This window comes from Muscardinus avellanarius, assembly GCF_963383645.1.
Source record: "Muscardinus avellanarius genome assembly, chromosome: 7".
Taxonomy (NCBI): domain Eukaryota; kingdom Metazoa; phylum Chordata; class Mammalia; order Rodentia; family Gliridae; genus Muscardinus; species Muscardinus avellanarius.
Genome location: NC_137793.1, coordinates 106,852,121 through 106,874,517, shown reverse-complemented (window position 1 = coordinate 106,874,517; position 22,397 = coordinate 106,852,121). Strand labels below are relative to the sequence as shown.

At 46.6% G+C, this 22,397-nt stretch overlaps 2 protein-coding genes across 2 annotated transcripts in view; both read right to left on the bottom strand.

The window, feature by feature from the left end:
• Positions 1-22,397, bottom strand: part of ACBD6 (acyl-CoA binding domain containing 6) — a gene marked incomplete at both ends in the record, with an annotated part of 162,503 nt that overhangs the window by 11,455 nt on the left and 128,651 nt on the right. Inside the window, one exon of the mRNA XM_080699482.1 lies at positions 4,810-4,840. Within this exon, the coding sequence (XP_080555608.1) occupies positions 4,810-4,840 (31 nt within the window). The remainder of the gene's footprint in view (positions 1-4,809; positions 4,841-22,397) is intronic.
• LOC308265676 (large ribosomal subunit protein eL31-like) lies at positions 654-1,040 on the bottom strand (the record flags this gene model as incomplete). The annotated part of the gene is made up of 1 exon (XM_080699483.1): positions 654-1,040. The coding sequence occupies exon 1, from the start codon at positions 1,029-1,031 to the stop codon at positions 654-656; it is 378 nt and encodes a 125-aa protein (XP_080555609.1). The 5' UTR covers positions 1,032-1,040.

Sequence of the window (22,397 nt, the reverse complement as noted above, 5' to 3'; positions counted from 1 at the left end):
TTCACACACTTATATTACGTTATTGAGTTCTTCCTTCTTGGGTTGGAGGTGAGGAAACCTGGGGACACCGTGTGTGTGTGTGTGTGTGTGTGTGTGTGTGTGTGTGTGTGTGTGTGTGTGTGTTACTAGGGAGCCAAGAGCATTCTACCTCCGAGGTAGTCCCTAACCCTATTTTACCCTTTATTTTGAAACGAGTCTCATTAAGTTGCAGAGGTCCTCACTAAACTGTTATTTCCTATCTTAAAAAGGATGTTTAATATATTTTATTCAGCAAATAAGTACTTAAATATTTTTTGAATGAATAAAAATATAATTAGGAAGGTAAGTATAGTCAATACTGAAAGAGCCTATGATTTAAGATGATTTAAATTTCAAACAGGTAATATATGCATTCAGTTCTAAACATAGTAAGTTATAGAAGGGTTTATAGGAATTTTTAATCCTATTACTGTATGTAGCTCTACAGACTCTCTTCCCTTAGGCAACTGACATTATTAGCTTGTTGTGTATCCTTCCACAGATATATTATGCATTTACTAGCAAATTTGTACACATGTACATCTATGTATACATTCATGAGCACACTACATATACTGTTTGCTATCTTAATCCTTTTTTTTCAGCTTTTATAAGTTTTATTTGGCTTTCAGTGGTTAGTTCTCATCCACGTTGACTGTCTGCAGATTTTTGAAGGTGGTAACGGGAACGTAGGTGACCAAGGTGTAAGGTTTGTTGGGTGAGTCTTCATCCTCATTCTGCTTTCTGGACAATCGCGCATGAATCCGATATGGAACGTTCCTGATTCCTTTGGCCCAGACGGCTTTGTTGAGCCTGGTATCAATGCGGACATCTGGAGTCCCCATCTCCTTCGTGGCAAACTTCCGGATCTCCTTGAGTGCCCGAGGGGCATGCTTCTTGAAACACACTCTGTGGATGCGCTTGTGAATACTGATGGTGTACTCCCGCGTCACCACCTCGTTGATGGCTGAACGGCCCTTCTTCTTCTCGCCACCCTTTTTTGCGGGAGCCATTTTGCCGGGCCCAAGTTGGAAAGCTTAATCCTTTCACTCAATAATGTATCTTAGAGATTTTTCCATGTCTGTACATAAGAAAATAAAACTTTTTTTTGAAGTCAGTCAGAAAGGCCTTTTGAAAAATCTCTACCCTGTTGCTTTCTATAAATGCACTTTACATACATCAAACTTAGATGGACACATCCCCACATCACAAAGCCACCCCCTAATGATCCACTAGGAATGACAGGATGACTTGTCTAGATTCTCCAGGGCACGTTCAGTCTGCTTCAGGATGGCTACCGACTCTGGAAGGGAGAAATAAGTGGGAGCCGTGGCAGGCCACAGAGAAGGCACCGGACATGTCTGCGATGAGTCTACAGGAAGGACGGACGGAGTAAGAGCTGACTGGGCGGAGCTCGGGCGCAATGGCAGGTGGTCTTTCTAAGCAGAGCAGCAAACTCCAGACCTTACAAGAGAGCTGAACTCAAGATGCAAGGCTTCAGGAAAAGGGGTAGCCCTGAATTTTGTGAAGGAAGGCTTTGTAATCACCATGAAAAGTTTCTTTGTCTTTTCTGACTCTGTGGCTCTTTGATGCATGCCTGGTTATTCCAAATTGCCATCCAGGATGTGAGGGTGGCTAAGAAATTTTTTTTCTGGGTCAAAAATTAGGGTTCAGAAGAGCCAGCTCTCAGTAACGCTAGAAGAGCTGTAAGATCAGATCGAAATCCGCTTATGCATACTTGAGGGATGAGACAGGAGTGCAGAGGAAGGCGGTGTGGAAGGCACTCATTTCCGAGTAAATGCAGAGACATCGGTTTGACTATCTGGTTCTTCTAGGCAAGTTTATCATCCACGTTGAGTTTTGGTTTCCTCACTTATAAAATGGATAAAACAACTACTTTACAGACAGCTATTCATAAACAGGAGCCTAGAGATAATTTATACTGTATTGAATACGCATATTCTTAGTGATTCATTCAAAAGCATTTGATAATAAAAATATGTATGTAGTGTGTGTATTTGTGCATATAATTTAAATGAAAAAATATTGACAGCACAGCATATAGAGGAATATGGAGGCTAATAAAACAAAATTTTGGCTATTACAAATAATGGTATAATAAATGGTTTTTCATCATGTTTTATTATTTACATGTTTGGGACTTTTCTAGGGCATATATCTAGAAGTGGAACTGCTTTACTAAATCTTGACAAACTGACCTCAAAGTAGTTGTAATAGCTGACACTCTCATCAGCAATGCATGGGAGTTCTTGTTCCATATCTAACATTAATGTCTGTAGGTGTTCGCATTTTGCCAATTGGCCGGTATAAAATTCTACCTAAACGTTTTAATTTGAATTATGTTGATTATTGTTGGGAGACAATCTTCCAAGAGTCCCCATGTTTCTGCAGGTCTGAGGAGCAGAAGTGTTGAGCTTTGGCTCCAGACTTGTCTTTTCAAGGATGTCTGTTCAAGTGAACACCTTGGCCAACACAAGCGTCTCCTTCCCGAGCAGAGGGTGGGCTTATTTACTGTCCACAGTAATAAAAATACGTTCTTTAGGGAAAGGTTGGGAGGGCTTGCTTACAGCTCGCTATAAGAGATCGGAGTTCGCTGAGGGAAGGCTTCCTAAGCTATGACACGGGTGCGGTCCACTGGGGCCTTGGAGGCCAGGAGAAATGGTAAAAAGGACGTTCATGCTGCTTGCCGTGCTCTAACCAATCTGCGTCTGCGCCAAGAGCTCTGTCCTTTGCACCAGCAACCATGAAACTGTGTCTGGCTGACTTGCGACGCTGCACACAGAGCACAACCTCGACGACTCCTACTTCTTGACTGCGACCAGTAGGTTGAACATCCTTCTTGTTTGCAGGGTATCTGGCTTGTCTCAGCTCTAAATTTTCTGCTTCCTCGTCTACCTTCTGTTTAAATTGTTCCATCCATTTTTTCTTTTTGCCATACTTGGATTGCACCCAGGGGCTCTCTATCACTGAACGACACCCCAGTCCTTTAATCTTTTTTACACAGGGTTCTGCCAGTTGTCTACACTGGCCACAACTTTCAATCCTCCTGTCTTAGCAGGCATGGACTACTGGGATTAGTCGTTCTGCCCTCTGTTGAAAGTAGGATATACTGAATTTGCTGACTATTATTTTTCTTGAGGTACTGGGGACTGAATTCAGGAGTGTTCCACCACTGGACTTTATCCCCAGGCCCTCTTTCAGGTGTTGTATTCGGTGACACTGTCTTGGTAAACTGCTGAAGTTGGCCTTAAGTTGCGATCCTCCTGCCTCACCCTTGTGAGTGGTTGGGATTAACAGGTGTACACTACCATAACAGGCCCATGCTACCATTCTTATGGATTACTTTTACTCTATTTTATAGGCTACTAAGTAAAGACTGCTTAGCTAGGCTAATCAGCTAATAACAGAAATGTGTCAAAAGTTAATTTTTTCTTTACTTCAAATATAGTAGCTTCTCCATATCAAGACCTCCAGTAGATTCCTGAAAGCTCAGATAGTATTGAACCCTAAATAAACCATGTTATTTTTTTTCTTTTCTTTTGTGGTACTAAGGATTGAACCCAGGGTCATTATACCTCTGGGCTATATCCCAGCACCATTTTATATTTTTATTTTTGAAAGAGGATCTCAGTAAGTTACCACACTTGGCTGGACCCTTCAATCCTCCTGTCTCAGCCCCCAAATACTAGGATTATGGTCATGACCCACCACATCTGACTTACTCTTTTTTTTCCCTATACATACACACTTATGATAAGGTTTGATTTAAAATTAGGCAGAGCAAGAGATTAATAGCAATAATTAGCCAGAGGCACAGGCCTATAATTCCAATACTTAAGAGATAGACAGGAGGAACAGGCCAGCACATGGTAACTTAGTGAGAACTTGTTTTAAAATAAAAAATACAAAGGGCTAGGAGTGTAGCTCAGTTGCAGGATGCCCCTGGGTTTAATCCTCACTATGCCTCCTACCAAACAAAATCAAAACCCAGTAACAAAAAAATGGCAACAACTTATTAACTAATAATAAAACTGAACAACTATAACAATATACTATAAAAAGTTATATGAATGTGGTATCTCAAAGTATTTAATTGTATTGCACTCACTCTTATGATGATGTAAGATGACACAATGCCTGCATGATGAGGTAAAATAAGGCGAATGACCTTCCTTGGTCAGGCCACTCACTACCCAGGGTCCTTGAACTCCACACTGTGACCGTCCATCTGAGAACGACGCGCCCAGCACGAGCAGTGCAGGCACGCAGCACGAACGGTCTCGACAGAGGGCGATTCCCATCTCAAAGAGCACGCAATGGTAAATTTATTTATTGCTTACTTTTGCTATTTTTCTGACTATTAAATATTTTGGACTGTTGACTGCAGGCAACTGAGAACACAGAAAGCAAAACTGATGGGGGTGGGAGGCGACTATACATCAAGAATGTTTTTCTTATTGGTGAGACACTACTGTGACAATAATTAGCATATTAATCATCACTGGCAGTACCTGGAATGAAATAATGAATTTAATAAGTGGTTGGAGGAGCCTCCATTTCTGCTGACAGTGTAGAAATGCTTAATTTACTATGAATATGTCCATAAGACTTCTGATACATTTCAAACTCTATAGGTTATTAATCTATTTGTTGGTTGAGCCTTAGCTAGCAGCCAGGTGCTTTTGTAAGCATTACATAGGGTTGGTCAAAGTTGAGATAAATATAGAAAACATTCAAATATGATTCTTTACTAATTCTAAAATTTCTTACCATAATGAAGAGCTGTTTGGCCTTCATTGTCCTATAAAAGAAACAAGTAATACATTTTAGAAGACTAAATAATTGCAAAAGTATGAAAGTATTTAATTACAGCAAATACATCAAAGTACCAGAGGTTCATCAGACACAGGAAACAAAGTTGTCATTTCTTTACGCCTCAAGTAAGTTTTTTTTTTTTTTTTTGTGGTACTGGAGACTGAATCCAGAAACATTCTGAGCTATCCCCACTGGCATTTTATTTTTTTTTAATTTGAAACAGTGTCTCCCTAAGCTGTGGAGGGCCTAAGTTGCTGAGTCTGGCCATGAACCTGCGGTCCTCCTGTTTCAGCCTCTGAAGCACCAGCATTACAGGCGTGCGTGTGTCCTCCCACTGACTAAGCTAACTTGGGGACCGGAGACTGGAATCTAGTGCAGGGCAGCAGATACAGTTGCACAAGAGGACAAACAGCTGCAAGTAACAAGCCAAAGGGATCCCTTAGCATCTGGCAGTTCCTGACCCCATCAGTGGCAGAAAAACTGACACTATACCATTTACCTTGGGCAGTATTAGATGTTTATTTCCAAATGTGCCCCCAAATATAAAGAACCTGTGATTGATAGTGTGAGTAACTTTTTAATGTCTTTTAAAGACTCACAAATTCCAGGCTACTGACTGGTATTAGGTTTTCTAACTAGATCAAATATCATAAAATGTTATTTCAAAGCATGCAAAGCTGGAGAAATCAGGAAGGCAACCAACCGTTCCACAGCTTCCCCAGCAGGCATCCACACTGCAGTTCTTTTTCTTTTAAAACCAAGCATCCTAACTGTATATACCGATCAGAAAGCACAGAGGAACACTTTTTACTCCTAACCGAGAGCTGCTGGTCCTCGTATGGAAGCAGCCGATGGCTAGGCGGAGCGGGCTGTGGCGAGTAACTTGGTAGGCAGAGCCTCTGCCTCCCGGGTATCACCACGCGCTGCCTGTGGGGAATGATGCTGAGGACTGTGAGGAATGGATGCAGGGGCTTGAGAGCAAGCCATACTCTTCTTGGGCACGCTGTATTCTGCTTTCCCACTTCCTGAAGTCTGACAGAGGTGATTCACATCTCAAAGAGCATGCAATGGTAAATTTATTTATTGCTTATTTTTGCCATTTTTCTGAATATTAAATATTTTGCGCAGTTTTTATTTTGAAACATGGTCTCACTAAGTTACTACACATTGACTTCAAAACATGTGATCCTCCAGTCTCAGTCCCCCAACCACTGGGATTACAGGTGTGCACCACCACACCCAGTGCAAATAATCATATTGATAATAGTTTATTTAGGCAGTGATCTGGGTGCAGTGACATACCCGTAGACCCAGCTGCTAAGGGGGCTGAGGCAGGAGGATCATGAGTCCAGGAGCTCGAGACAGGTCTGGGTAATATTATGAGAACTCTTTCCATTTTTAAAAATAATGTTTCCATTTTATTAATAACTATTTACTAATAAATATTTTCTTCTATCTCCAGACTGGGCACCTTGTCAAATGAATTTTTTAGTTTGCCAAATAAAGTACTGGTAAAATATTAAATGTTAGTTCAGAATTGGTTCATAGGAAACACCACTACTTGTATCGCTTTACACTAAGCCCATGATAACCCTGCTGTCTCCTGTGCCTAAAACTCTGTAGCTAGGTTTGATTTTTTTCCACTGCCCAATGCATTTTGTAAAAGTGAATCATGTGCCGTACCCCTACAACAGACTACCTACCTACCTACCTACCATCTATGTATCTAATCTAGTCACAAAGATGACATGCTTTCAAGCTGTCTTTTATGATCGAAAGATTCTCTTGAATGTCACTGGATTTTGTTGTCCATGGTCATGATTTGCATGCTCTAATTCGATTCACACGTGACCCACCGTCTCTATAACATTAGTTCTTAAGACATGGCATTAGTGCAGTGGGAGGAGCCAGTGCCGAGCAGAGGGGTGGGTCTCCCATGACATGGACAATGAGAAGTGTTTTCTTACTCAGGAATTTGATACTCAAGATGTAAAATTTATTTTAAAAACAGTGCTAAGTGAATGGGAGGCACAGGCAAATCGGTTGTGGGGAATTAGAAGTAGTGATGAAAATTTTGAGTTAGTAATATAGTTTGAGGTTTTTTTGTTTTGTTTTGAGGTACTAGGGATTGAACCCAAGACCTTTACATTTAATGATAGAATACTCTTAAAATTGTCAATATTTTGGGGAGAATAAGAGAAAATATCAACATTTATCAAAGGTACGCAGGGGCAGGAACCCATATTCACAGGAGAATGATCTCTTGCAGGCTGGCCCTAGGGAATGACCGTGCTCCGGGAGAGCCCTGGACAGGGCCGGCCAGGTGCCCGCACGCACGGCGCCCCTCGGGCAGGGTGCCGGAGTGGGGGACACTTATTTCCCTGGGCCTTGGAAAGTGTTTGATGGGAAAACAGTTTCCATCCCAAACCTTCAAAAGTAAACATCCATTTGTTTGTCTGCCCAAGGCTTGTCCTTTAAAGTTTTTTTTTTTTTTTTGGTGGTACTGGGGTTCCTGGAAGCCCTTCTACCTCCGGGCTACACTCCCAGACCTATTTTATTTTTGGAAACAGGGTCTCTTAAGCCAGTGAGTCTGGCTTCGAACCTGCGCGATCCTCCTGTCTCCGCCTCCCAAGCTCGGGGATTAAAAGCCTGTGCCACCACGCCCGGCATTAAAGTTTTGATGACAGTCTCTACCAGCCCCAGATCTGTCTCTGCCTCTTTTGCTGTGAACTCCCAAACCAGCCAGCTCCCTTTTTCTTTTGTCTCAGCGTTTTGTTTTGCCTTTGCTCCCTCCCCACAGGTTAAAAGGTGACATACATATTAGAGGGCTCTCTGTAGAGTAGCTTCCAGCATTTATGGACAGTCCTTTGTGAAGCCTGTCCAACACTGACCCTGCTTGCTATGATAAGAGGGAGGCACCTGCTGCCCCGAATCCCTGTTTCTGGCACTGCAGCCACAGAAGATGCCCCCCTCCCCCGCCCGCTGCTGCCCTCTGTGTAGTGAGTCATGACAGTGGGCCTCCTGCGCCTCTGCTGCCTCCCCCACACTGCGCACAGTACAGGAGGAAGGGCCTGGTATGCCGGCCGCCTCTGTATCAAGACTCGCGCTTCTCAGGATTCTTCACGGATGCAGCAGGACGAATGCAGTAGGTTGCTTGTCCAGAACTGAGAGAAGGTTCACTTTCCGCACGACCTCCACACTCCAAATCAGCACTGGGCTGTTTTGATGTCTGTGACCACAAACTCTCGTGAGCCATCTTGTTTACTGGGACTCTGCTGTTTGTGCGCATAAAAGTGCCTGCTGGCTCTGCCCAGTGGAGATTCCTGGCCATGGGAGGTCCATGCTGCAGAGACAAGGGGAGATGGAAAGGAAATGCTGGCGGCCTAACGGAGGACGCCTGGGGGCAGCCACGCAGGTTCCTGGCAGCATGTATTTATTGTTTCTTTCTAGGCAACCGTCTGGATCTTATATTTTGAAACCAATTGTCAACGATACAATACTACGAAGGACTTTATTGGCCAGTTCTTCCCTGGCTGTGAAATCAAGGCAAGGATCCTGTTTGTAAAGAATTGAGAATGTGCAGGTACTCCTTCACACAGTCACACCGTTTTCCTCCTCCCACTCCAAGGCTGCTTCCTCTTGACAGTCATTGTCCTCTTCACTCTGAAATCCTTCGGAAGCCAAGTCGAGCCGCTAGCCTGCAGTCTTTCGAAGTGTGAAGTACAAAAGCTGAAGAAGCCCTGATTCGGTAATTTTTAATATTACTTCTAAGCCTGGAAAGTACTGCCTCTCTGTGGGATCTGTAACTATAACAAAAGATGATTAAACTAATTTAGTTTAATTACTCAGAGTAATGCACTTTATGATTACCTTTCTAAGAACTTTTCTAGACACACACACTGTCGGCTGCAGGTTCTGGGAATGCTTCCTCCTTTCTTGGAGAGAATACGTGTGGGAACATGTCTTTTTAATTTTTATTTATTTTTTGTAGTACTGGGGATGGAACCCAGGGGCATTCTTCCACCGAGCTATACCCCCAGCTCTGTTTTTTATTCTTTATTTTGAAACAGGGTCTCTCTGGGTTGCACAGGGCCTAAGTAGCTGAGGCTGTCCTTGAACCGTGATCCTCCTGTCTCAGCCTCCCGAATGCTGGGATGACAAGCGTGCGCCACCAGGCCCGGCTTTTTTATGCCTTTACTTGAGCACTGCAATTATACATCATAGTGAAGTTCAGAGTATACAAACCAACAGGCACAAGTCTTAGTGTTTCCTCAGGTCCACGCGCTGCGCCCTCCCCATTCGTAACAGTGACACTGGTAGTGGTACCTTCACACCTGGGGGCGGCGGAGCTTGATCTGTTTCATCCATCACTTCTTCCTGTCCCTACCTCCTTCTCCTCTTCCATGAGTCTGATTATCTAAAGCTCCTGTTCCCTATTTTCTCTCTAGCTTCTACATAGGAGAGAAAACATTTGGCCCCTGACTTTCTGAGACTGGCTGATTTCACGTAGCACAGTATTCTCTAGTTCCATCATTTTCTTGCTCTTTATAGGTGAGTAACATTCCAGTGTTAGTATATATAATATTTACCTATCAACTCATCTATTGATGGACACCTGGGTTGGCCCCATAATTTGGCTGCTGTGAACGGTGCTGCTGTGAAGATGGGTATGCATGTATCACTAGAGTATTCTAACTTTCATTCTGGAGAGATGGCCAGGAGTGGAGTGGTTGGGTCACAGGGTCGTTCCTTTCTTAGTCTTTTGAGGAACCTCCAGAGGTACTAATTTACAATCCCATCGAAGGTGTGTGTAGCATTATTACTGTTTGTATTCTTGAGGCCTGCCATTCTAACCGGGGTCAGATGGAATCCCGGTGCAGCTTTGATTTGCATTTCTCTGATTGCTAATGATGTCAAACATTTTCTCATGTATTTATTGGCCACTTGTATTTATTTTGAGAAGTATCTATTAGTTTATCTACCCATTACTTTTTAGTTTTTTCAATTGCTCATTTTAAATTGTGTTGTATATTTTCAGCACTGTTTTTAAAGCCATATATAGAATATGTAATATGTACATTCCAGATATTAGTCCTCGATCCGAGGAACAGGCGAATCCTTTCCCAGCCTGTAGGTGCTTCTTCAGCCTCCTGATGGCCTCCTTGCCGTGCAGCTTCTCAACTCGCTGCCACGCCACTTCCTGCTTGTTTTATCTCCTGAGCTGTGAGGGTCTGATAGAGGGAGTCTTTACCAGTGGCTATGCTAGCTGGTCCTATGCCCTCTTCTAGTAACTGCAAAGTCTCTGGTCTTATTTCTATGTCTTTGATCCATCTTGAGTTGAATCTTGGGCAGGGTGAGGGACTGGGATCTGATTTCATTCTTCAACATATGGATATCCAGTTTTCTAAGCACCACTTGTTGAAAAGGCTGTCTTTTCTCTAGTGTATGTTTTTGGTTCTTGTCAAAAATCATCTGGTTATAAGTGTGGGATTTGTTTTGTCTCTTCTCTTCTATTGGTCTACGTGTCTGCTCTTGGTAATGCCTCATTTAATTAGCATCTCTGCAGAATGAGTGAGTTTATGTCAGGATTCTTTTTTTAAGATAATTGAAATATTATCTTTTAAGCATCCAAACATTAAAAATCTCTTGCATATAATTATAAGCCAAGTAAATGGGAATATGAGTAAACAAAACTTTATTTACTCTTGTGCCATAATACAAACGATGCCTTCACAGGACATCAAAATATATAAGGTTATTTTCTTATTGGGTTTGATTTCAGCATTTTTTTTTTTTTTTTTTTTTTGGTGGTACTGGGGTTCCTGGAAGCCCTTCTACCTCTGGGCTACACTCCCAGACCTATTTTATATTTTTGAAACAGGGTCTCTTACGCCAGCGCGGCTGGCTTCGAACCTGCGCGATCCTCCTGTCTCCGCCTCCCAAGCGCGGGGATTACAAGCGTGCGCCACCACGCCCGGCAAGATTTCAGCATTTTTTTTAAGGTACTGGGGATAGAACCCAGGAACATTCTATCTCCGAGCTACACCCCCCGCCTATTTTTTATTCTCTATTTTTATTTAATTTTTTGCACAATGGGGATGGAACCCAGGGGCTTTCTACCTCTTGGCTATACACCCAGACCTATTTTTTATATTTTATTTTGAAACAGGATCTCACTGAATTGCAATAGGCCTCACTAAGTAGCTGAGGCTGTCTATGAATCACGATCCTCCTGTCTCAGCCTCCCAAGCGCTGGGATGACAAGTGTGCACCACCACGCCCAGATTCAGCAATTTTTTTTTTTGAAAAGTAGGTTTTCCTCAGCCACAAGATGACTGCTATTCTTTACTATTTATTGTCAGTGTACCTAACACTTGACATTTTCTACTTGTCTGCTGGGGCTGCAAATCAGACAAGCAAGGATCTCAAGTTGTGCCTTAAATTAGGAAGTAGCCTCTGAGAACTGTTTTGGTAATGAACTCAGCAAGATCTGTGGTAACTTTACCACCAATCTGTTTTTTTTTTTTTTTTTTTTTTTTTGCGGGTCTGGGGATGGAACCCAGGGGCATTCAACCTCTGAGCTACACCTCCCGCCCTATTTTTAATTTTAATTTTTTTATTTTGAAACAGGGTCTCACTAAGTTACAGGGTGCCTCATTAAGTAGCTGAGACTGTCCACGAATCGTGATCCTCGGTCTCAGCCTCCCAAATTCTGGGATTACAAGCATGTGCCACCACGCCTGGCACCAATCTGTGTTTTATTTTCATGTTGGTTGTAGACTATATTTTCAATCAGTTGTTTTCAACTTAATGTCCTGGAAGCTTCCATTGAGTGAAGTCTGGAGCGACAGTAAATGGGGCAGGTAGGAGAGCAGCCCTCTCTGGCTGCGCAGGGAGCTCCCTGAGTCCAGCGCACTGGCCACCGTCCCCTCTCCCTGGCCCAGCAGGATGGCCGGGGCACCCACGGTGCAGTCAGCAAACCTCTGGGTGAGTCAGACGGCTTCTGACTCCCATCTGGCTCTCTCTGCTTCAGGACACTTGTGTGCTCCTGCACAGATGATGAACTAGCTTGCTAGTAGTTTAAGGAACTTCTGAGTAGGCCACTTACTAGTTTTCCTATGGTTCTCTGAATAAAGAATAAAAGAAAACAGCACATATTCCAAAAGGCTGAGAAAATACAGCAAAGCACAAACTTGATTCTCTGAAAATCTTCCTCATTGGGTAAGCGGTAATTCAAGCATCTGAATGGTCTATCATACATCTATGATCAAGTAAAAAAATCTGGTATTCAGTAAAGAAAATAAGTCTGTGGCCCATATGGAACACTGCAGAAAAAGATAATGTACATAAATGACATGCAAACTGGTAAATAACCACTGCCAACAGGACAGCATCTACTCATTTTCCATCTCTCTCTCTCCCTCCCTCCCTCCCTCCCTCCCTCCCTCCCTCCCTCCCTCCCTCTCTCTTTCTCCCCCCCCCCCTTGGTCTGGGCATGGGATCCAGGGCCATTCAACCTTTGAGCTACACCCCCTGCCCTATTTTTATTCTTTAGTTTGAAACAGGGTCTCACTAAGTTGTGGAGGGCTCGCTAAGTAGCTCAGGCTGTCTGCGAACCCAGAGCCTCGGGTCTCAGCCTCTGGAGTGCGGATTACAAACGTGCGCCACCACGCCCGGCTTCCATCTCTTTTAAGGCAATGGAGCAGATTCACATCTACACAAGTGTTTTCAAGAACAAGTTTGCTTTGGGAACTATAAGTAAAATGACTGCACTGACTTTCACATCATAGTAAAATTTCTGGAGACAGAGGAACTGACATAAAATGGGCACAGTCTGAGCGGGCAGCTCAAACTACAGAATGGGCGGTATTCGCTACGTCAGGTTTGTCTGATCAGACTCACAGGAATCCCACAGCGCAGCTGCTTAGGCAAGAAGAGGAAATCCCCACTTCAGGTGTGGGGTCTACCCCAGCTTAGAAGCCACGTGGGTACTGGGCCATTCATTATATCTTGTAACAGTTGTTTTTATGTACAGGGGATATGCCAATTAGAAGAATCTCAGGACAGTCCAAAGGGCAGTGTTTGCATCAGGTATTTGTCCTTCCTTTGGAATTCCTCACTGTCTGGATTAATTTACCAATCAGGGCTTAACTTTATCATAGATAGGGCTACTTAGTAATATAACTGACATTCTTAACCCTCAGCAGGTTACCAGGAAACTTAAGATCAGATTTCATTCAGCAGAGGAAAGTGTGGTGAATTTCCTCGTATGGTATTAAACTTAGATCGCCAGAATTTCCATCTAGAGGTTTAATTTGTGATACTTGGGCAGTATTTTAGGACTCTGCCAACTCTGACGACAGTCCCGCTCCGACTCTAAGGATCTCTTCTGTGGCCACATTCTCTGTGCCTTCCCTTCCTTTTGCCCAAGTGAACTGGGCAGTGGCATGAGATTCCACTGCACCTGATTATCTGAACTGGGGTTACACTGAAACAGCACCACAGACGTCTGGAGCAAAGACGCAGGACGGCACTTGAGAAATGGGGCTGAGCTTCTACTTCTGGGAACATACCCCCAAGGAAAGGACCCATCCCCAGGTCGAGCGTTAAAGGGCACGTCACTAGGCTCTGCTAGCTCCCCAGCTGCTACAGCCGGAAATGCTGAGTCTGATCTGAGATTCTCTTTTCCTCATCTTTTGTATTTAATTTAGAAGCAATTCCTATTGGGTTTTCCAAAATATTCCTAATTACCCCTTCCTCTTTATCTTCACTGTTCTTACTTCTGAGGGGTTAATCAGTGCTACCGCCCAACAGGTATGCTGAGGTCCTAACTCCCAGGACCTCAGACTGCGGCTTCGTGTGGAGTGAGACTGGAGTGAGGAATGCCAAGGAATGCCAAGAACTGCCAGCAAACACCAGACGCTGGACTCTTGCAAGGAGGGAGTCTCCCACAGGCTTCAGGTGGGTCTGTCAGTAATCAGCTCCTGCTGTTTTAAGCTCAGGGCATTCTGTCACAGGAGTCTAGGACACTAAGACCCACATCAGAGTAAACCACCACCATTTCTCACATGGGCGACAGCAGTAACTGTATTTGCCCCCTCCCATTCCACGGCTGGCAGTAAATAGATGAGTAAGTGGGATGAAGAAGAGCAGGACTATAGAACTGGTACAGAAGAGACAGTGAACTGATAAGGAAAGAAAAAAGCAGAAAAGGACGACATGCAGAGTAAGCTCCTTGTGTAGGGCGGGACATGGCACATAAACACCGGGACTGGCTTGGCGAGGAGCGAGACAAGAGGAGCCGAGAGGAGGGAAGGCGGGCTCCTCGGCACAGGTGCACACGGGTAGGTGGACAGAGTGGGAGCTTGGAACCCAGGCTCCTTCCTCTCTCTCCTTGCTTCCTGTGAACGTGCGCATGTTCTTTTCTATGGCTCCCATTTCCTTGTTAAGTGGGAAGGAAGGTCATAAGCAGAAAATGGAGATGAAGAAGGGAGTGTCGGAATTTTGAGAAAAGAAAAAGAAGGAGCCATCTACAGAGTGAAGAGAGTTAGCAGTGTAGGAAAATGTGGAGCTGCTAGGCAGCACCAAGGCCACTGGAGTCAGTGGTCATAACCTGAAGTGCGCATGGCTGTGTATTTTTCTCCAGCCATGTTGGCTATGTGGGTAGAAATATGGAGGACTGGGAGAATTCATTTAAATACCTACTTTCTAGCAGGGCGTGGTGGGACACGCTTGTAATCCCAGCATTTGGGAGGCGGAGACAGGAGGATCGTGGTTCTACTTAGTGAGGCCCTTTGCAACTCAGTGAGACCCTGTTTCAAAATAAAGAATAGAGCTAGGTGTGGTGGTGCACACTTGTAATCCCCGCGCTTGGGAGGCGGAGACAGGAGGATTGCAAAGGTTTGAAGCCAGCCGCGCTGGCTTAAGAGACCCTGTGTCCAAAAATTAAAAAGTATAAAATAGGTCTGGGAGTGTAACCCAAGAAGGGTTCCATCCCCAGTACTACCAAAAAACAAACAAACAAAAAAACAAAATAAAGAATAGAAAATTGGGCTGGGGGTGTAGCTCAGAGGTAGAATGGGTCCCATCCCCAGTACTGCAAATCAAATCAAAACAAAACAAAAACAAAAACAAAAAACCACTCTCTGAAAGCCTACTACATTCAGGACAGCAAGAGACAAGCCAGTTGCAGTCTTTGTCTCCACAGAGCTGATGATCCAGCTTATATGTTGCAAAACAGAAACAACCTAAGTGTCTTAAGAGTGGCCTGACCACAGTATATTTGCATGAGGGAACACTGGGGAGCCATTGGAACCTATGTTAAAAAAGAGTATCTATGGATATAAGACGATAATCTTAGGTAAATGAAGTGAGTTATACAACTCACAGCATGGTCTCATTTGGGGGTCAAAATGTGAATCTACTTATAGGAAAAAGATAAGGAGGGCAGCAGAAGGATAGGGGCTACTCCAGGGTAAGATTAGCAGAGACTTATTTTCCTTTATAGTTGTCATTTGGAATCTGTAGAAATTTCCAACGTGTTACTTTTGTGACACATAGTTACTATAGAATCCATTTGTACCTTCTGAATTTTAAAATCACCAATACCCGTGTGAAATTAGTATTCAGTTATTACCCACTGTTCCCAATACAAACTAGCCAAAGCAAGTCAAATCATGGTCCCTTACAAACGCCCTCTGCAGTCCCAGCAGGGAGGCTTACCCACCATCCCTGTGCGTTTCTTATACCCCTGTGTTCCTCAGATCACCATGCCTAATTTGAGGCTTTTGTGTTCAGATGCTGTGGGCTGAAGTGTTCTGGTGTTTAATGTGAAATATTGAGATTTTTTTTTATCTTTCAACTTAGGGCACGTCCACCTGGAAATCAATTAGAGGAAAGACATGAACATAAGACCCATGACTCCTCTCACAGAATTGATCGGCGAGTGGGGAACAGAAAGGCAGGCGGCCAGCCGGCTGCCTCTGATCCCGCTTTTTGCCTTCCAAGAGCACTGGAGAAAAGGAGCAGTTTTGAAGCAGGCGTTAGGAATTTGTCAACTCCAAGTTGTTTTTATGTCTAAGCCCCTTGATATGTCTAAAGAACAGTCCTTGGGTGAAACAAAGGAAAGCTAATTATTTAAAATTACTCTTTAACCCAACTGTAGTCTTTAGGGACCCAAAATATAAATTCTTCTTTTATTTATCTTTTATATGTCTAGCAAATAACAAGCATTTGAATGCTCAATCAATAAACTCATTTATTTGGATAATTATGATTCCCTAATATAAAGCCTATTCAGTTTTTAATCATTATTAATTATTATAACTCAACTGCTGTTGATTTGATAGTATATATATCATGATACTCTATTATGATTCTTTATAAAACACACCATCTTGTATCCATAAAATCTCCGTTATTCCTTTGTGTGTTAAAATGGAATCTGTATTAAAGCATGACTCTAAACATTTTTTCTCAATAACCTCAGAATGGGATAGAGAAACCTAAACCTTTGTCTTTACAGACATTCTGTTTTAAAATATATTATAAAGAATAAATGGAATTGAATGTCAAGAATGAGTAAGTGAAAGCTTTTACTCATCTGGTTTACAACTTATATCAGCTAATTTTTCTAGATTTAAATTGATTAAATTTTTTGGTTGTTTCATTTCAAATGACCACACCAGAAGAGGGTTGTTTGTCATGGTTATTTATGCTTTTCCTTTCAGTTTTAGCTTAAAGGAAATGTTCAAATTTAATAAATATGGAGTTATTATAAAGAGTAGCCAAATCTATTCCAATAAATTAGAACTGGCCCTATGTTTGAAATCTTTGTATGGAATTATACATCAAGGTGAAATGAAAATACCCATTGATTAAAACACAAAATAAGTTAAAATACTGAAAAATTTAGCAATATTTACAACCAAACTGCAAAAGTATAAAAACATGCAGCCCTACATATATCCTCCATATCCTTCTTTCCCAAATAGGTAATCAAACACCACAGAAACAGAAATGAGCGACAAGTTAATATGAGAAGCTTAAGTACCTAGGGTTTCAAGAAAGAAACAGAAGAGCAGCCCCTGATGCTACCAAAGGGCTCTTTACCATCACCTTTAAACGGAAGGAAACCGCAGACTCGTGGAGCCCTCCTTTCATTTGGCCTGCTCTCTGTTCTGATTCTGCTAGGTTCTACACCCCCTCTGCTCAAAGACAGCCACTCTTAGCCCGGCACAGTCGAGTACCCAGTGCAGGGAGGTTGAAGCAGAAAGATCACAGGCTTGAGGCTAGTGTGTGATAACTGAGGGAGACTGTTGAAAACAATGAAAACAAAACAGGGCTGGAGGCACAGCTCAGAGGTGGATCACCCCGGGTCCATCGCTAGTAACACACCCACCCAGGGCTGGAGGTACAGCTCAGAAGTAGATCACCCCGGGTCCATCGCTAGTAACACAGTCAAGCACCCACCCACCCAGGGCTGGAGGTATAGCTCAGAGGTAGATCACCCCGGGTCCATCGCTAGTAACACAGTCAAGCACCCACCCACCCAGGGCTGGAGGTACAGCTCAGAAGTAGATCACCCCGGGTCCATCGCTAGTAACACACCCACCCAGGGCTGGAGGTACAGCTCAGAAGTAGATCACCCCGGGTCCATCGCTAGTAACACACCCACCCAGGGCTGGAGGTATAGCTCAGAAGTAGATCACCCCGGGTCCATCGCTAGTAACACAGTCAAGCACCCACCCACCCAGGGCTGGAGGTACAGCTCAGAGGTAGATCACCCCGGGTCCATCGCTAGTAACACAGTCAAGCACCCACCCACCCAGGGCTGGAGGTACAGCTCAGAAGTAGATCACCCCGGGTCCATCGCTAGTAACACAGCCAAGCACCCACCCACCCAGGGCTGGAGGTATAGCTCAGAGGTAGATCACCCCGGGTCCATCGCTAGTAACACAGTCAAGCACCCACCCACCCAGGGCTGGAGGTATAGCTCAGAAGTAGATCACCCCGGGTCCATCGCTAGTAACACAGCCAAGCACCCACCCACCCAGGGCTGGAGGTATAGCTCAGAGGTAGATCACCCCGGGTCCATCGCTAGTAACACACCCACCCAGGGCTGGAGGTACAGCTCAGAAGTAGATCACCCCGGGTCCATCGCTAGTAACACAGTCAAGCACCCACCCACCCAGGGCTGGAGGTATAGCTCAGAGGTAGATCACCCCGGGTCCATCGCTAGTAACACACCCACCCATGGCTGGAGGTACAGCTCAGAAGTAGATCACCCCGGGTCCATCGCTAGTAACACAGTCAAGCACCCACCCACCCAGGGCTGGAGGTATAGCTCAGAGGTAGATCACCCCGGGTCCATCGCTAGTAACACAGTCAAGCACCCACCCACCAAGGGCTGGAGGTATAGCTCAGAGGTAGATCACCCCGGGTCCATCGCTAGTAACACACCCACCCAGGGCTGGAGGTACAGCTCAGAAGTAGATCACCCCGGGTCCATCGCTAGTAACACACCCACCCAGGGCTGGAGGTATAGCTCAGAAGTAGATCACCCCGGGTCCATCGCTAGTAACACAGTCAAGCACCCACCCACCCAGGGCTGGAGGTACAGCTCAGAGGTAGATCACCCCGGGTCCATCGCTAGTAACACAGTCAAGCACCCACCCACCCAGGGCTGGAGGTACAGCTCAGAAGTAGATCACCCCGGGTCCATCGCTAGTAACACAGCCAAGCACCCACCCACCCAGGGCTGGAGGTATAGCTCAGAGGTAGATCACCCCGGGTCCATCGCTAGTAACACAGTCAAGCACCCACCCACCCAGGGCTGGAGGTATAGCTCAGAAGTAGATCACCCCGGGTCCATCGCTAGTAACACAGCCAAGCACCCACCCACCCAGGGCTGGAGGTATAGCTCAGAGGTAGATCACCCCGGGTCCATCGCTAGTAACACAGTCAAGCACCCACCCACCCAGGGCTGGAGGTATAGCTCAGAGGTAGATCACCCCGGGTCCATCGCTAGTAACACACCCACCCAGGGCTGGAGGTACAGCTCAGAAGTAGATCACCCCGGGTCCATCGCTAGTAACACAGTCAAGCACCCACCCACCCATGGCTGGAGGTATAGCTCAGAGGTAGATCACCCCGGGTCCATCGCTAGTAACACACCCACCCAGAGCTGGAGGTACAGCTCAGAGGTAGATCACCCCGGGTCCATCGCTAGTAACACACCCACCCAGGGCTGGAGGTATAGCTCAGAAGTAGATCACCCCGGGTCCATCGCTAGTAACACAGTCAAGCACCCACCCACCCAGGGCTGGAGGTACAGCTCAGAGGTAGATCACCCCGGGTCCATCGCTAGTAACACAGTCAAGCACCCACCCACCCAGGGCTGGAGGTACAGCTCAGAAGTAGATCACCCCGGGTCCATCGCTAGTAACACAGCCAAGCACCCACCCACCCAGGGCTGGAGGTATAGCTCAGAGGTAGATCACCCCGGGTCCATCGCTAGTAACACAGTCAAGCACCCACCCACCCATGGCTGGAGGTATAGCTCAGAAGTAGATCACCCCGGGTCCATCGCTAGTAACACAGCCAAGCACCCACCCACCCAGGGCTGGAGGTATAGCTCAGAGGTAGATCACCCCGGGTCCATCGCTAGTAACACAGTCAAGCACCCACCCACCCAGGGCTGGAGGTATAGCTCAGAGGTAGATCACCCCGGTCCATCGCTAGTAACACACCCACCCAGGGCTGGAGGTACAGCTCAGAAGTAGATCACCCCGGGTCCATCGCTAGTAACACAGTCAAGCACCCACCCACCCAGGGCTGGAGGTATAGCTCAGAGGTAGATCACCCCGGGTCCATCGCTAGTAACACAGTCAAGCACCCACCCACCAAGGGCTGGAGGTATAGCTCAGAGGTAGATCACCCCGGGTCCATCGCTAGTAACACACCCACCCAGGGCTGGAGGTACAGCTCAGAAGTAGATCACCCCGGGTCCATCGCTAGTAACACAGTCAAGCACCCACCCACCCAGGGCTGGAGGTATAGCTCAGAGGTAGATCACCCCGGGTCCATCGCTAGTAACACACCCACCCAGGGCTGGAGGTACAGCTCAGAAGTAGATCACCCCGGGTCCATCGCTAGTAACACAGCCAAGCACCCACCCACCCAGGGCTGGAGGTATAGCTCAGAAGTAGATCACCCCGGGTCCATCGCTAGTAACACAGTCAAGCACCCACCCACCCAGGGCTGGAGGTACAGCTCAGAAGTAGATCACCCCGGGTCCATCGCTAGTAACACAGTCAAGCACCCACCCACCCAGGGCTGGAGGTACAGCTCAGAAGTAGATCACCCCGGGTCCATCGCTAGTAACACAGTCAAGCACCCACCCACCCAGGGCTGGAGGTACAGCTCAGAGGTAGATCACCCCGGGTCCATCGCTAGTAACACACCCACCCAGGGCTGGAGGTACAGCTCAGAAGTAGATCACCCCGGGTCCATCGCTAGTAACACAGTCAAGCACCCACCCACCCAGGGCTGGAGGTACAGCTCAGAAGTAGATCAACCCGGGTCCATCGCTAGTAACACAGTCAAGCACCCACCCACCCAGGGCTGGAGGTATAGCTCAGAGGTAGATCACCCCGGGTCCATCGCTAGTAACACACCCACCCATGGCTGGAGGTACAGCTCAGAAGTAGATCACCCCGGGTCCATCGCTAGTAACACAGTCAAGCACCCACCCACCCAGGGCTGGAGGTATAGCTCAGAGGTAGATCACTCTGGGTTCATCGCTAGTAACACAGCCACCCATGCACCCACCCAGGGCTGGAGGTACAGCTCAGAGGTAGATCACCCTGGGTCCATCGCTAGTAACACAGCCAAGCACCCACCCACCCATGGCTGGAGGTACAGCTCAGAAGTAGATCACCCCGGGTCCATCGCTAGTAACACAGTCAGGCACCCACCCACCCTGGGCTGGAGGTATAGCTCAGAGGTAGATCACCCCGGGTCCATCGCTAGTAACACACCCACCCAGGGCTGGAGGTACAGCTCAGAGGTAGATCACCCCGGGTCCATTGCTAGTAACACAGCCAAGCACCCACCCACCCATGGCTGGAGGTACAGCTCAGAGGTGGATCACCCCGGGTCCATCGCTAGTAACACAGCCAAGCACCCACCCACCCATGGCTGGAGGTACAGCTCAGAAGTAGATCACCCCGGGTCCATCGCTAGTAACACAGCCAAGCACCCACCCACCCATGGCTGGAGGTACAGCTCAGAAGTAGATCACCCCGGGTCCATCACTAGTAACACAGTCAAGCACCCACCCACCCAGGGTTGGAGGTATAGCTCAGAAGTAGATCACTCCGGGTCCATCGCTAGTAACACACCCACCCAGGGCTGGAGGTACAGCTCAGAAGTAGATCACCCCGGGTCCATCGCTAGTAACACAGCCAAGCACCCACCCACCCAGGGCTGGAGGTATAGCTCAGAAGTAGATCATCCCGGGTCCATCGCTAGTAACACAGTCAAGCACCCACCCACCCAGGGCTGGAGGTATAGCTCAGAGGTAGATCACCCCGGGTCCATCGCTAGTAACACACCCACCCATGGCTGGAGGTACAGCTCAGAAGTAGATCACCCCGGGTCCATCGCTAGTAACACAGTCAAGCACCCACCCACCCAGGGCTGGAGGTACAGCTCAGAAGTAGATCACCCCGGGTCCATCGCTAGTAACACAGTCAAGCACCCACCCACCCAGGGCTGGAGGTATAGCTCAGAGGTAGATCACCCCGGGTCCATCGCTAGTAACACACCCACCCATGGCTGGAGGTACAGCTCAGAGGTGGATCACCCCGGGTCCATCGCTAGTAACACAGTCAAGCACCCACCCACCCAGGGCTGGAGGTACAGCTCAGAAGTAGATCACCCCGGGTCCATCGCTAGTAACACAGTCAAGCATCCACCCACCCAGGGCTGGAGGTATAGCTCAGAGGTAGATCACCCCGGGTCCATCGCTAGTAACACACCCACCCATGGCTGGAGGTACAGCTCAGAAGTAGATCACCCCGGGTCCATCGCTAGTAACACAGTCAAGCACCCACCCACCCAGGGCTGGAGGTATAGCTCAGAGGTAGATCATTCTGGGTTCATCGCTAGTAACACAGCCACCCATGCACCCACCCAGGGCTGGAGGTACAGCTCAGAGGTAGATCACCCCGGGTCCATCGCTAGTAACACAGCCAAGCACCCACCCACCCATGGCTGGAGGTACAGCTCAGAAGTAGATCACCCCGGGTCCATCGCTAGTAACACAGTCAAGCACCCACCCACCCAGGGCTGGAGGTATAGCTCAGAGTTAGATCACCCCGGGTCCATCGCTAGTAACACACCCACCCAGGGCTGGAGGTACAGCTCAGAGGTAGATCACCCCGGGTCCATTGCTAGTAACACAGCCAAGCACCCACCCACCCATGGCTGGAGGTACAGCTCAGAGGTGGATCACCCCGGGTCCATCGCTAGTAACACAG